We start from the raw sequence: 16,363 nt of genomic DNA on the forward strand, positions 1-16,363 counted from the left end.
GCAAAGTAGAGTATTGGAGACTATATTGTCTTTGTTCTTGGCCTGGGAAGTCGATGGTTTGGTGACTTAGATGTCTTTATGTATGCTGTGACTGACCCTTACACACAATTCCAGGCAGGTTTGTCCACAGTACATTATAAGGTGCTACAGTGCTGTGGCGTGTAAAATACACAATTCAATATGCAAGTGCGTAAGCACAAAGACCGTATTTACACGTAATCCAATGTGGTATAATATCTATTAACCACTGTATTAATTGATATTCTAAACTACATAACTTCTAGAATACACGTGAGGCTTTTAGTAGCCAGACTATGCTGCTCTGATTAAAAATACCTATGGTTAGATGTTTTATGCAGGCACGCCTGTGTCTGATCCAACATGGAGCTGCATAATATAACCTCTAGTTAATCGGCCCAATACCATCTGTATACATAATTAAAGGCAGATGTGTAAAACAAGTGCATGTGATATAGATATAGATATAGATATATATATATATATATATATATATATATATCTATCTATCTATCTATCTATCTATCTATCTATCTCTCTCTATCTATCTCTTATATCTTGCAGCTCCATTGTGTGTGCCTCCCCTCTGTCCTTTTTCTTCCCTCCCCACAGTGGTGATGGGAACAGCATATGATTTGGAGGACAGTGTGTGAGGCTATAAGTGTTCTATGAAGGCTTTATGGGAGACTATTTGTTTATGCTGAGGTTGCAATGTGCTATGGAACATGTAGGGCTATGGAGCTTCTTATGCATAATATAGGACATGTGGATTTTGCATTTAGCATAATATATAGTTTTCTTATGGGACAATTCTGGATGCGTATATGGGTCTTATGGCACAATTTTGAATGTATATTTGGTACCATAGCGGGTGTGCATATGGGTCATATAGGACAATGAGTTGTAGTGCTGTATTACTGCTGACGTGGGGATTGGGATGGATAAGTTAATATACAGACATACAAACGTTCTATCATCTATGTTTAACTGTTATATGGTCTGTGTGGAAGATTGTTATTAAAGATATGTTGTAACGTTGTAGAAAAATATACAATTTTGTACATAAATATCTCTTTAGTGATTGCCTTGATACAATATCTATTGTCCTTTGAGAGTTGTATGTTTAATGTGGTGAGAATGACTGTGGTAGAAAGGGTATTTCAAGGAAATGTGTGAAAAACATGTGGGTAAGAACAGTGTACGAAAACAGAGTGCGCAATATATACGTAATATGCTTTGTTCTCCTTTTTAACATATAATTATTGATGAAATAACATGACCGATAAATCAGTAGCCTATTAAATACTGTCATGCAATAATCATTGGCCTGCTTGCACATGGGTGCAATAATAAAGTGTGCTACATATGTGTTTTGTTCGTTTTCTTTTAACATGCTTTGTCTTGCTGCAGGATGTCATCCACTTGCATATCAGTTGCCCATCTGATAAAGAAGAGAAATCCTGCAAAGATGGGCCTGAGAAGGAAGACAAAAATAAAGAGAAGGGGCCAAAGAAAATGTTATCTAGAGGTGGGTTTTAGACACCATGCTGCAGTTTTGTCATATAGCCCTTTAGAACCAGAAAGAGCCAAGATATAGTGGTCTTGACAACATCTGGATAGGTTGCCTACCCTGACCATAGAGAGAGCTTGAAGACTTTAATTGTACATTGACCTAGAGTATACATAATGCCAGCAAGTCAAGTGTGGCTTACTTGTTTCGTCTTCATGAAAAAAGGCTACTTCAGAGAATAATTGTTCTTGGTAAGGTAAATTTGTTATTTATTTGTCCTTGCAGATTCTAGTCAGGAGTATACAGACTCTACAGGAATAGACGTACATGAATTTTTAGTGAACACACTGAAGAATAATCCAAGGTAATGTACATTTAAAGTGTGTGTGTAATATATCTAATCTATCTATCATTATCTAGTTTTACATGTTAAGCATGACTGTTTACTGCATCACTGTATTTCTGAAAATTTGGTTTTCAATCCTGCTTTAGCTTTATTTTGTGGATAGATCAAATGTTCCATTTTATGTTGAGAATTGTGGTTCACATTTCTTTTTTTTTTTTTTTTCAATGACTCCTAAATTAGTTTGCTTCATCATCATTTATATAGGGCCACCAATTCCGCAGCGCTGTACAGAGAATATTTGTCATTCACATTAGTCCCTATCCCATTGGAGCTTATAGTCTAAATTTCCTGAGACACACACGGACTAGTGTTATTTTTTGTTAGCAGCCAATTAACCTACCAGTATGTTTTTATGAGTGAAACTGGAGCACCCAGAGGATTCCCACACAAACACGGGGATGATATGCAAACTCCAGACCCTGGTCGGGAATTGAACTTATGACCCAGCGTTGTGAGGTAGAAGTGCTAATCACGGAGCCGACGTGCTGCCATCCATCATTCAATCACCTATCCTTTAGAACTATAGTACTGTATGTCCATACTATATTCATATTTAATTCAAAAATGTTTCACTTTCAATTTTGTGCTTGCCTGAGATTAATAATCTAAATCCACCAACAAGCGTGTACATTATTAGAGGGAGCACTATGAGTTCTTCTGGTTGGCTGTTCCTTCTTCCAAGTATTCAGTCATATAAAAGCGAGCTGATGTGTTATTGCCTACAGTAGCATGTCTTAAAATCTATAGCTCCGTCTGCCTAGTTTTGCCCCCATGTTCTGTGGCTGAAAGGGACTGGGCACTCTGGGCAGAGTGACAGAATTTTCTGATAATTTGCGATTTAATTGGCTTTTTAAATGGCTGTTTTTCATTAATTTAACTTTAACTATTTGGTGCTCACTGAAGCACTAGTAACCAATGCACAGCTTATACTTCCAGTGGGGGATAGTCCCCTTCTGAGTTAGAACAAAGCAACCTTTACCTGACTACTGGTGCTATGCGTGGAAGGTAAAAGAAAGGAGGTTACAGTGCATACCTCCCCCATGGCCAGTGGTTGCAAGGGGAACCCATATTAGGCTAAATAAACAGTTAACCTTTAATGTATATTTATTTGTATAGATGTCTCAGAAGTTTAGTAACTCAAAGTTTCATTCCCTTAGGGACAGAATGATGCTGCTAAAATTAGAACAAGAAATCCTTGAATTTATTAATGACAATAGGTAAGTGTGAAGCCAAGATTCTCATCACGATAGAGATGGCAAGAAGCATAATTTAAATAAACAAGCAGTAGCCTGCCTGCTTATATTTAGCATATGATGTAGTGCTAATCCCAGAAGTCTATGTATTTTTACTGCTTGACCTAGAAAAGTAAGCATCAAAAGTATAGCTGGAAACATTTATGTAGTGCTACAGAAAATATGGATGCAATACCTTTAGTGTCTCTATCATAGTACTGATTTCTGATCACAAGTGTGCTTGTGTTGATTCCCCATTTTCAGCAATCAGTTTAAGAAGTTTCCACAGATGACCTCTTATCACAGAATGCTTTTACACCGTGCTGCTGCTTATTTCGGCATGGATCACAACGTAGACCAAACAGGCAAAGCCGTGATCATCAATAAAACCAGTAACACCCGAATGTAAGTAGCATGTTGCACACTTTGACTTGAGAATTTATCATTACCAGGGGCATAGCACTCCCTTCGCCCCATAGCAAAATTAATTTTGGGAGGACTTGACAATGTAGGTCCACCCCCCCCCCCCCGAGGACCTGTTTTGACTTTCAGTTCAGAAGAGCAGAGCAAAGCTTCAGTGCGCATGTGCCAGCCTGTGCTCATGCTCAAGAGCAGAGCCAGGGTCATGACAGACATACATGACTGGGACAGACATGACTGGACTCCCCTCACACCTGGGCCCCATAGCCCCCACACTCCAACAGTCTACACCTATTCAGCATTATATTTTCATCACTTACGGTATTCTGTATTAAGTAGATAATTATGTTGTAGCGAACATTCATCATAATCAGATTCCTACTGTCTGTTTCATTTTGGAGCTGCCAAATGTTATGTTTCCTTGACTGCAGCTGATTTTGGTTACTCTGGCATTTTAAAGTGAAGTTCCTTGAAACCTTCTGAAGGATAGAGACCAAATTATATTCACTACAGCTATTCAAAGTAGCATGTCACACAAAAGACAGTTGCCAATGGTGGCTTTAATATCCGTGCCTGGTAATGCTTCTCCTTTACAGTAGCCACACACACATTCCCCACCACCAGCTACAATTGTTATTACACTACTTTATGTATCAATTCTTTCCCACAGCTCTTAGGAGGTAAAAATGGCCCTACCAAGTTGATTACAATCTGCTCAATTTTGAATCTTATTTACTTGAATCGTGAACCCCCTAATGTATATTGCTAAGTAATATTGTGTTTCTTTATAAATAAGGGATTTTAATAACCACAGATTTCAGTGCTAATATATTGATATTTGAAGCCCACTTTTTTTTAATGTATTAAATGTTGCCCCATTTTAAATTTTCATATTGTATTAGATAGTACTTGATTTGCACAGTACTTGTATTAGTTAACACACAATTATGCGTATTCCTATCTTATCAGACCTGAACAAAGGTTCTCTGAGCACATCAAAGATGAAAAGAGCTGCGAATTTCAACAAAGGTTCATCCTGAAGAGGGATGACGCTAGCATGGATCGTGATGATAATCAGGTAAGGCAGCTGCCAGTTGCTTTTTTTTGTGTTTTTTTTTCCTTTCTTTTAATTTTTTTTTTTTTTTTTAACACCGATATGATTTCTATGTGTGATTTTCCTGTTTGGGGTATTATGGCTTTAAATCGCTTGCCAGGTTTTTGCAGATTTCTTTTTTAAATAGATTTACTTTATTTTACTTTTAGGGTTATAATAACATACTGTAAATTGAGTGCTTTTATTCTGCTGAGACATGAAGGGCAGTAACAACAACATTTTTAGTAAAAAGTGAAATGTAATTATTCTTAATGTAACCTGTAGGAGCAAAGCAAAACAGTTTGTGTTATATATGTTTCATATGTCACAACCTTCTGTGTATTATAAATCAGTCTCATAAAAATGCTCCTTACTTGAGGCCTCTTTTACACTATACTGAGGTTAGTGGGTATATGGATATTTGGAATCTGTATAATCTAGGCTGATGCCTAATAACCACACATGATTTATCAATATGTAGTTTACATCGGGCTTGGTGAGCACTTTGCAGGGCTTTCAGTTACTCCTGCCTTTGTCCAGCGCTTTATTTATCTTTTAAAGATCAGGGTTCCCCTACAAGATGGGAGGCGAAGCAAGTCAATAGAAGAGCGAGAGGAGGAGTATCAGAGAGTACGGGAAAGAATATTCGCAAGAGAGGTAAGTATCCATTTATTGTGCGTTTTGTTAATGCTATTCTGTCCATGCACTGCTATAAAACCCATAGTGACTTATTCTGTGTTAAAGGGTACTGGCTACAGACAAAAATAGATGGGATAATGGATCAAGCTCACATTATCTATGCAATCCTTTTACCCATTAGAGTTGTGGGCCTGCATGTGGGCATGGTTTTACATTTCTGCCTCAATTTTTCTTTTGTATCATGAGCTGTTCTGCTGTATAAACATCTCTTATGAATGCCTTAATACCTCCCCAATGCGGTTTTTGGGTCGCACATTCCAATCATTTATTTTCAGTTTTCTGCGGCTGCAGAGACCTGACATAAATTTCAGTAAGCCTTAATGGCAGAATGTGTTTGTTTTTTTTATTAGTAAAAATGTTTGTTAACCAAATTGTTAAACTTATTTTACAATTTGTTCTTAATAAGAAACTGACTGGAACTGCGGAAATGAAAAGATTAAATTTAGACTAAAGGGGACAGTTATAGTAACTTGACAAAGAAAAACTTAAACAGTACTTTACAATTTAAATGCACAAGACAAATATTAATAACATTTCCATACCATTTGATATTGAATATTTAGTGTAAGACCTGCAGCGTTTCAGCAGCTGATTTGTCTTCCTCTACTGTCTTTCAGTCTGCTCAGAACGGCCATATTGCTGATAACAGGTAAGCCAGTCCTTGCTTCATTCTCGCTTGCACACTCTGTTGAACGCAATACACATTTCAGTTTAGTTGATGGGTAGATCTGTCATTCTTCAGTGTTGGCAAAGGGAAAAAAAGACTCAACATTATTTTTCCCCCTCCCTCTTAATGTAACCAACAGAGTCTACAGAGAAGGCTTTTCCACTATCTCTCACAAAAGGAGACAATTGTTTAGGTACCTTCTATGTTATGTATTTAAGTATTCTGTGTCAAGGTCTCTGGTACCCACACCTTCTTAGCATGGCTGCTTGTGAGGTTCTTCTTGACATGTATTTTGTGGCACGTGTTCTATTCTGTACTGTGGATAGGGTGCCATATAGTGCTTTTCTTCTTACATCTGTCAGATGATTGATACTATGGCTGCTAATTCATTTCACTTATTTAATTTTATGTTTAATATCAGACTCAAGTCACGTGTTGCTCCCCAGCTGTTGTGGTACTACAAGTCCCAGAATACAGACTAACAGTAGGGCATGCTGTGTCTTGTAATTCAGTAACAGCTGGGTAGCTGCAGATTACCTACCTCTGTTTTTCATTTATTTGCTGAAATTGCTTTCTGTGTATTTGTGAATTTGGGTTATTGATATCCAGGTTAGAAAGTATTGATCTGGTCAAAGAACATTCTTCACTAGTATTTGTCTGTTAGATCGCCGATGAGTACTTTATTCTTATATTTTTTTTACCTAGTTATAGTTATCTTTTAAAGGATCCATTTTGAGGTATTTTTGTCTGTGCTTCTGTGTGGAGATCTAGAAAACATGCACTCTAGCCAAATTAACATGTTAGCGATGTTTATCCAATTTCTTCTGCAGTTATATTTGTCTTGAAGTATGCCATATGTATCTGCTGTTTACAGTTCCCCTGCAATGTAGATACAGAACAAGCATCTTCCATTCAGCTGTAGTAGCTCAGTAACCACATCAGTTGAGCATCTGGAGCTGTATAGATTGGCTCACACTTCTGTCATGTCTTCCGATACGGAACAAACCATGTTCTCTTTCAAGCCCAAAAACATTAAGTTGGCCATATAGTTTGGCTGGCCAGTTAGGTCATTTTATAGGGGCCCAAAACGACCTACAATTCCCATCAATGTCTGATCAGGATTTTCTAGTTGTAGAGTGGTTGACTGTATCTGCCTCTGTGTGCAGTTATCATCTGCCTGGACTGATTGTGTGTAATATCCAGCATTTCAACTAAAGCGCTGAACAGCTTGGTCTTTTGCATTTGTCTTTGTGAAATGGGAAATGTCAGGGTGTTCCTTTGGCCATACACGTTGCACACATTAATCTGGCTGCTCGTTGTTTGGTCAAGTGACTGTGTGGCCCATGCTTTGGTAGTTTGTTATACGTGCTGTGGAGCAAGGATTCAAATAATTGTTTTTCTATATACTTTTGCATGAAACTTTGATAAGGGTTCAACATCATCATTATCATCATCAATCTATATAGCGCCACTGATTCCGCAGCACTGTACAGAGAACTCACATTAGTCCCTGCCCCATTGGAGCTTACAGTATAATTTCCCTAACATACATATACACACACAGAGGGAGAGAGACTAAGGGCAATTTAGTAGTAGTAGTATTTTTGATAGCAGCTAATTAACTTACTAGTATGTTTTTGGAGTATGGGAGGAAACCGGAGGAAACCCACGCAAACATGGGGAGAACATACAAACTCCACACAGATAAGGCCATGGTTCGGGAATTGAACTCATGACCCCAGCGCTGTGAGGCAGAAGTGCTAACCACTTAGCCACCGTGCTGCCCATACATAACATTATCATATATATTCCTATCTTCTATTTGTGTGCCTAGATGCCTTTTGTTGTTGCCTTTTATGTAAGCCAAAGAGTCCTTGTTTGTTAGAGTGGTGATTTTGTGTTGCATGATTAGATGCTGATTTGGCTAATAATGACGTGCGCAGTAGACAATATATTTCCTTTATCTCAGCGATGTTGATTGATGCCAAGCCTGCTATGAATAGTTTATGTAATAAATTAAGTAGAAGCACATGTCTCTGTAAGTATGTAAATAGGCAGTGCCATGGATTTATTTATTGTGAATACCACACCCATTGGCTGATATCTGTATGATAACTTCCTTTGTGAAGACAGTATAGATTATAAGGCTGCTGGGAAGCTAGAACCAGAGACCTAGTGATGAAAGTAAAGCAGATACTCTGTATATTAAGCACAATACAGTCCTATATTATATTTAGTATAGATACACAGCACTAATTGCTCCTAAGGACAATGAGGAGTAACTTTATTTCCCAGACCAGAGGGGAGTACCATCTAATCCTCTTTTCTATTTATTTATTGTACGTGTGTTTTATATTAAAGCATATACCTAATAAATACTACACTATATGCTTTTGTTTCTTCTATCCCATATTGTGATTCCAAGGGATACATACCAGCTGTATTATTGTGAAGTCTATGCTTGCAAGAAACTTCAATGACGCCAGCTTTGATTACAGATAAGCCTCTTCCTTATGGGGTTTTATTGGTACGCAGTTATAATTCTCCCTAATTAGGAATTCAATCTTTTATACTACATTATTATAGACACCTCTTTTTACTTGCTTAGTCCACAGACTGTACACCTGATAAACAGGTGATTGGAAAAAGGTGCCTGTGAGATGAAGAATAAATTGGTTTATGATACGAATTCTTGGTTAAACTCTCACTATTTGTCTTCTATTCACTAATTGTGTATTTAGTGTCATTAGCCATGTTTTTTTTCTAATATATGTTGTCTCTATACTTGTTTTGTTAACTGTATTTGCTTTCTGTGTGTGCACCCCCTGATTAAATTAATATGCTTGTACACATGTAAGTGGATAATATTTTGTTTTATGTTTAGTTATGGATGGTTAATTCCGGAACTCCCTGTTTACTTGTTTCAATAGTAATGGCACAAGTTTAAGCAAATGTTGAAATATTGCAATGTGAATTATTTTAAATAGAGGTAGATACAGCCTGTACATAAATACACTAAATTATTGTGTACATATAATTTTGTGTTAATATTTTAAATGACAAATGTGCATAGCTAATTCTGATCTGATCTGTATCTGCTGGGTTCTGCTTCTTGTGCTGCTGCGTTGTGCTCTACCTGCTAGAAAAAGCCATTGGTGTCCTTAAAATGTTACTGTTTGTAACGCTGGTTACACATGGTTTCAGTTTGTATTGAACCACAATAACCAATCAGCAGTTTATCATCTGTCTAGTGCATGTTAAAAAGGAACTAAGACTACATTACGATGAATAACCTGCAATAGAATCCAGAAGTGTATTATGGAATTTGTTTCTAGTAACACAATGTACAGTTACGACTAGTTAAATGATTAAAGAACTGATGCAAGCAGTATCTTCCCCTGTAGAGGCAACAGAGATTTGCTGAATCGAGGCTCTGGAAGTCATCAGAGCAGCACTGACAGTGAATTGAAGTCTCTGGATCCAAGGCCTTGGAGCAGCACAGACTCTGATGGCTCTTGTCGCAATATGCGTCCTCCTGTTACCAAAGCCAGCAGCTTCAGTGGAATCTCTATCCTGACCAGAGGAGACAGCATTGGCAGTAACAAAAGCACGACCAATCGTTCTGGCCGACCAGGTAGGACATCCTGATGTCTAGAACTAATGTTTCCTAGATGGATTATTTTTCTAAATACTGCTGTCTTGGTGCTTTATGTTTTCAAATGTTCAACTGTTAGATTAAAAACCAGAGTTTTCAGATTGCAGCATGTGTGGGTAAATGAATTCAGTTGTACATGCCTTATTCCCTGCGTATTTCTAATACTTATTTGAATAATCCTTGATTACAACTAATTATACCGGTCTCAAAAATGATTCTTCATGTTTTGCTAATTGTCCACCTTTTACATAATTCTTTTGTCTTGGCAGATTTTTATTCTTGTTGCCCTTAGATATGGCCATAGATCTGCTGTATTTGTGTGTGTGTGTGTGTGTGTGTGTGTGTATATATATATATATGTATGTATGTATGTGTGTGTGTGTGTGTGTGTATATATGTATGTATGTGTGTGTGTATATATATGTATGTGTGTGTGTGTATATATGTGTGTGTGTATATATGTGTGTGTGTATGTATGTGTGTATGTATGTGTATATATGTATGTATATATATATATGTATGTATATATGTGTATGTATATGTGTATATATGTATATATATATGTATGTATATATGTGTATGTATATGTGTGTATGTATATATATATATATATATATATATATATATATATATATATATATATATATATATATATATATATATATATATATATATATATAGCCTCCAAATCAGAAATTTAGTTATCTATTGTATTCAAGGGCAACAAAAATAAAGGAATTTTCCTGGACAATTGAGTTCTCTGGACTTCCTCTTTAACACCATTCCTAAGTGCTGTCATGTTCCCTACGCTTTATTGCTGAAACCTTCCTTCTCATTTCACTATGAGAGCTGCATTTGTTTGTTTGTTGGCAGGCTTGCCGATAGGCACCCCAGAAGTGTGCAGCCAAGCTTCTTCCTCTCAGCAGTCCACTCGAAGCGTCATACCTTGCACTGCACATCAGCAACATCCCCATCCTCACCAGGCACTTCCACCCACTCCCCAGCAACAATCCATGAGTAACCACTTAATGTCACAGGTGAGTCACCAGACAGTGTCATTCAGCCCAGCTAGTACATCCTGTCACTCTGCATACATCTCCTGTCTCCATCTACTCCACCATCTCCTCATCCATTTCTACCTTGTTTTACCACTGCTGTTCTCTCTCTATACCACTTCCACACCCATTCATACTGTGAGTGATCATTTTCACTTTGTCATGCCTTTTTATGTTGTTTTTTGGCATCTAAACTAACTAGCAACTACTATGGATTTATTCAAATACTTAAATTGTGCCCATAAAATTCTGCTTCTGACATTCATTTGTGACATTCTGTTCTCTTCCGCTGTGTATCTTTCTCTCTCTGTCTTGCATGTTTTCTCACTGGCACACTTGTTCTCTTTTCAGAGTGTTTACACTCTGTCTCTGTCTTGCGCTCGCGCTCTCTCTGTCTTGCGCTCGCGCTCTCTCTGTCTTGCGCTCGCGCTCTCTCTGTCTTGCGCTCGCGCATTCCAACCATTACATTGATAATACTGATGAAATGTGGAACTTTAAAGCACCATTGTAGGAAAAGGAAATGATCTCAGTGTTGAAGAAGTGGGGGTATAAGTGAAGGAGGAATATCTGCCATCCAGTCAGGTGCTACCTTCATGTTGAATTTCTAGACATGGCTGCAGAAGCCTAGATGACTTTATGCCAGTAGTGATATTGAGGTTACGTGTTGGTCCTATCTGTCATTGATAGTGGAGGTGGTGTGAGAATTATCCATAAATACAGTTATTTATAATTATAATTGTTTCTATAATGTGAAAACATCAATCTCTGATTTGTGAATGTCTTTCTGTAAGAATTTAAGTGCCAAGTCTAGGGCCCAGGAAGCTAATATGTTATCAATTTATATTGAATCTTTTAAACATCTACCGCTCAAGATGTGGCCACTCTCCTATTACAAAAAATATGTAACAAGTCTATTTCCTCTGATATGTTTGTCTAATCATAGTCGGCTATTCTGACTCATTTGCAGCCTGTATGTGTTTTGCTTCCAGAACTAAAGATTCAGACTAATTAAAACCGTTCTTAGCTGTGCCACATTATCCTGTCTCTGTAAACGTGTGACTTGATAAATATAACTGTGGAACTAACATATATTTTTTTTTTTTTTTTGTTCTTTCTTTTTTAACCCCTTTCCTACTACATCCAACCACTGTGTTCCCTTCCCCTCACTTCATCCTCCCAACCTGTTTCGTCCTGTTCTCTGCATGCTGCTCTACTGGTGCCAAGACCCTCCAGCCCTCTCCACAACCGGTCCAGTACTCCGCCAGCTCCTGCCCCCAAGTCCTTCTGCCAGTTTCACCTCCCCAGCAGTACAATCTGGTATATTCACTAAACCGTTCCCTCCTCCTATCTTATTGAATCACTGCTTATTTGAGGATTTGCTAAACCGCTAGTGTGTCAGCCAAATACCTATTTTCATATTTGGAATATGGATGAATAAGAGGTCTAGCTAAAACGTCCATTGTCTGTTTTAGTAGTGTCATCATTTCACTGCTTGGAGATGCTTAACTCGTATGTGCAGCAAATGTTTTAAATTTACTAAACTTTTTTTAATACACTCAAAAACATAAAGTGAAAGGAGTATATAGACACCCCCACCCATTTCCTTTACTGATGGGCAAACATTTTACTACTTTATATACTGACTTGCCAACTAGGGAAGTCGACAAGGCTATAAAGTGCAAAAAGCTGCAGAATAGAGCTGCTGGTCTCTTGTAGACATCAGTAAATATATTCAGATGGACTTGTCCAACAATATTATGATAGATTCTAAAGGGCCGGTTCAATTTGGCCATGTTAGTATAGGACTAACGCAGAGCTAGTGCTATTACCTTTAATACGATCATTTTAACCAGGATTTTTGCACGCAGACCTGAGAGCTGCGAGTAAAACTCAGCATTAAAATTACCGTACTAACGGTAATATTGCACACTTTTACCGTACGAACGGTAATAGAGCGGCCGATTTAAATTGGCCCCTATATATTGCTTTGTGTGTTTTGAATATGGTCAAACTCTTGTTTTTAATCTGCTTGCATGAGATTAGCTGGTTTATGTATTATAGTTTCTGTGTAAAGAACAACTCGACTTAAATATTTTTTGTCACAAAGCAATCCCTTTCCTTGAATAGTATAACCATGGACTTTGGGGATCTGGGCCCCCGCAGTTCTCGGTGTATTCACCCTGACTTGACAAGCAATTTTCTGGGAGTCGACGGGAAAACTTTGAATGCAGCAAGTGGGTCAAGAGAATGATGATTGGACTGGTCACCATGCCATCCATTCCCCATTCTTGATGCGCTTGCAGTGCTCGGTGTGTGATACAGTCATACCTTTTATCAGTGTACAGAAACACTCATGTCCTGCTTCTGTAAAAGTTTGATTGTGTGTGCGTTCATGTGCTCATGCCTTCAGTCAGTCTATCCTACTGCACAGCTTTTGCTTGGTTCAAAGTTGCTATGTAAAACATCCACCATGTAACAGTCTTGTTTAAAAGGTAACAGATGGACAGTTAGGACAAATCATTACTTGCCGAAGGATGGGAAAGTCTGTATATTCAAGTAAATTTATCTGGGAATGTGGATTAACCATGTCGTATGGAGGAATTTAATAGCAAAGTACAAATGTGCAATAACTCCTATCTATTTTGCACCACAAGGCTCCTTCACTGGAACCACTTGCTCCTAGATGGTGTATGTAGTTCTGGACACAATGCCGTGGCTAAAATGAGATTTAAATACTGTTTATAGTATTCTATGATTCCCAGTAACTGCACATTTCCACGCAGATTTAGCTCAATATTTGGCTTTATTCGATCAAGTTAGACAAGGAAATGTCTTTGTTGCTGTTGGTTACTGCACTTTTATACATTGTTAATAAACAACCTTAGCTGCATCAGGAAGACTGTGTAGCTTATACTCCTTGTAGTATATGGCTATCACTCTGTGTGTTTAAGAACATTAAGGAATTCTTTTTGTTTACTTTTGTCATTTTGCCCATCAGGCAATAGGATATTGCGTGCAGTTTATTCACTTGTCTTTGCGGCTGTGTCCAGATGGTCTCTGTTTTTTTGTTGTTTTGTTTTCCTTTTTCTTAAGTATATTTAAGGTAATTTGTCCTTTCAATAAAAAACAATTTCTAATATGCTCCTAAAACATCAGGTGTATAAGATGAGGTCTGCATGAGGAAATGAAAACACCTGTTGTATTTAAAAACTAGATAAGCAGAAATTTCCATCTGGGCTTAGTTTATGAAAGATTGCTAGGCTGGACATTTAGCAGAATTGGAATAACTTGATTTTGCTTATTAATGTTTTGTCATAATTCTGTAGTTTGGTCACAAGTTGAGACGGTCTATGAATAATACATAGACCTATCAAAATATTGTACACATAAGTACTAATAACTTACAATACAGGACAGCCAACATTTTTCTAGGTGAAATTTTATTTAATTATAATACACAGATACATACTCTGCATTACAAGACTGCTTTGTCCAATACCTGGTCTCCACAAAGGTTCATGTACTTTTCTTTTTGCATCGCTTGGTGTGCTCAGCATGTGATTGTGCAAGGACAACCTGATATCTCATTTTTTTATTTTTTTTTTATAGCAGACTGAAGATTTGAACAGTCACTTTGGGCAGATGACACTTAGTCGTCAGGGCTCATCTGAGGCCCCTGATCCTTCCACTGCCATCTATCAATCACCCCTTATTTCTCAGCATCCCCAGCAGGCTGGCTTCATCATGACATCTGGGGGACAAGCCATTCCCACAAACGGCTACCCTTCCTCAGGACACCCTTCCCCCACTCAGCAGGTCATCACGCCGCAGGGATTCATGCAGCCTCCACAGCAAGTATGTACTAGTGACAAAAGCAAGACCTTTGGAAGTGGGTACAAATTGGACACATAGAATTGCATTAATATTAATTGCTTTTAGAATAACATAAAGATGTTACGAGTAATGCAAGTTTCTTTTTATCACAGCCCACACACCATGTTGACAGTAAATTTTCTCACTGTTTTCTGTGTTATGTTCTATGTAGAGTCTGACCTCTACAGGCAAATGTGGGAACTGCTTCCAGTTTTCTGCTCAGAACTAATTGTGTAAATAAATCTTTTAAATGTTTTAAGTGTCCCATGTTTAAACTGTGCTACTATCCTCAGTTATTGACAAGCAGGTTTTTTTTTAGCCAATGCTCATTACCATACATTCCAATATGTCACCCACTTTAAAATGCACACTCACTATATTGGTAGTTCTGTGTTTATCTGTTCAAAAAAAAAAAAAATCAAATGTCACTTTTTATACCAGTAGAGTGAAATGAAAATGATGCATTAAACTGTAGACGCACAAATCTAGTCATACTTTCTGTAAAGGAAAGTCTTCTAATAGTGTAATATGCCTCTTCATTCTGATGGTTGTGAGGTTGACTAGCATTTTAGTGCATGAGTGGCGGCGCTATAAAGAGCACTGCATACAATGGAATAAACACATTTGAATCTACTGTCATTCAGAGGTCTTACCTGGAATTAAGTTAGTGTAGCAGCGAGAGAGCAGTGTATTTTTACTTCCTGTTTAGTTTGGATAGCCTATGTCACATTTTTAACAGATGTCTATGAATTGATAAAAATGCCTCACGATGACTTTTTTCTGGTTATAGACCGCAGCCTCATAAATATTACTTCAGACAACAAAATAGGTGATGGATACACTTTATTTTTAAGGTAGTTTGGTACAGGATATACCATCACACTCAAAGGGGGGTATTCAATTGACCGCAAGTTTTTTTTTTCTTTTCTTTCCCGCAGCGTAAGAAAAAAAAATCACCCGCGGGTTTTTAACTGCTATAGCGACTGTTTTTAGTTAACGCAGCGAGAAAACTCGTGCAATTCAATTGAAAAAGAGGGAACGCTGCCCCCGTGCGTTAATAAAAATTATTATTATTATCTTTGACTTATAAGGCTCCACAAAGGGTCCGCAGCGCCGTACATTACATATACAGAAAACAGAACCAAGACACAACATGATACACAAATATATACAAACGCAGGTGACAGGGTAAAGCAAATCATATTATATCTGACAGATAGTGAAAGGGATAGTAGAAATCAGCAAGAAGAAGGCCAAAGATTAATAAAACAGGGAAAACAGGGCTAGCGAAGCAGGCCAAGAGGTACAGAGGGTGATGGAATAGTAAAAGGAGCACACAAGGAAAGAGGGCCCTGCTCATGAGAGCTAACAACCTAAAGGGAGGGGGAGACACATAAAGGGTGGGACTAACTGGGGGAGAGAGCCAGGACAAGGAAGTTAGGAGGAGGACTGATAGACTTGAATAAAGAAATGAGTCTTAAGGGCACGCTTGAAGCCTTTGAGAGTAGATGCTAACCTGATGGAACGTGGAAGATCGTTCCACAGCAGGGGAGCAGCCCGGGCAAAGTCCTGAAGACGAGAGTGAGAGGAGGTGATCAGTAAAGTAGTGAGGCGGCGGTCAGAGGCAGAGCGGAGGGGGCGGGTAGGAGTGTAGGTAGAGATGAGATTGGAGATGTAGGGAGGTGAAGATTGACTAAGAGCTTTAAAGGTGAGGGTGAGGAGTTTAAATTTAATT

At 38.0% G+C, this 16,363-nt stretch overlaps 1 protein-coding gene across 16 annotated transcripts in view; it reads left to right on the forward strand.

Moving 5' to 3' along the window:
• The window catches only part of R3HDM2 (R3H domain containing 2), a 95,756-nt gene that overhangs the window by 67,542 nt on the left and 11,851 nt on the right, over nt 1-16,363 (forward strand). For 4 of the 16 annotated variants that reach the window (XM_075199402.1, XM_075199386.1, XM_075199399.1 and 1 more), the window contains 12 exons: nt 1,429-1,546; nt 1,814-1,892; nt 3,092-3,151; nt 3,431-3,571; nt 4,556-4,664; nt 5,241-5,336; nt 5,996-6,027; nt 6,185-6,238; nt 9,435-9,679; nt 10,574-10,737; nt 11,980-12,072; nt 14,365-14,610. In XM_075199402.1, the coding sequence (XP_075055503.1) occupies nt 1,429-1,546; nt 1,814-1,892; nt 3,092-3,151; nt 3,431-3,571; nt 4,556-4,664; nt 5,241-5,336; nt 5,996-6,027; nt 6,185-6,238; nt 9,435-9,679; nt 10,574-10,737; nt 11,980-12,072; nt 14,365-14,610 (1,437 nt within the window). The remainder of the gene's footprint in view (nt 1-1,428; nt 1,547-1,813; nt 1,893-3,091; nt 3,152-3,430; nt 3,572-4,555; nt 4,665-5,240; nt 5,337-5,995; nt 6,028-6,184; nt 6,239-9,434; nt 9,680-10,573; nt 10,738-11,979; nt 12,073-14,364; nt 14,611-16,363) is intronic. The other 12 variants (XM_075199388.1, XM_075199398.1, XM_075199389.1 and 9 more) reach the window with 12 other exon arrangements.

Source organism: Mixophyes fleayi, chromosome 2 (assembly GCF_038048845.1).
Source record: "Mixophyes fleayi isolate aMixFle1 chromosome 2, aMixFle1.hap1, whole genome shotgun sequence".
NCBI classification, from domain to species: Eukaryota; Metazoa; Chordata; class Amphibia; order Anura; family Limnodynastidae; genus Mixophyes; species Mixophyes fleayi.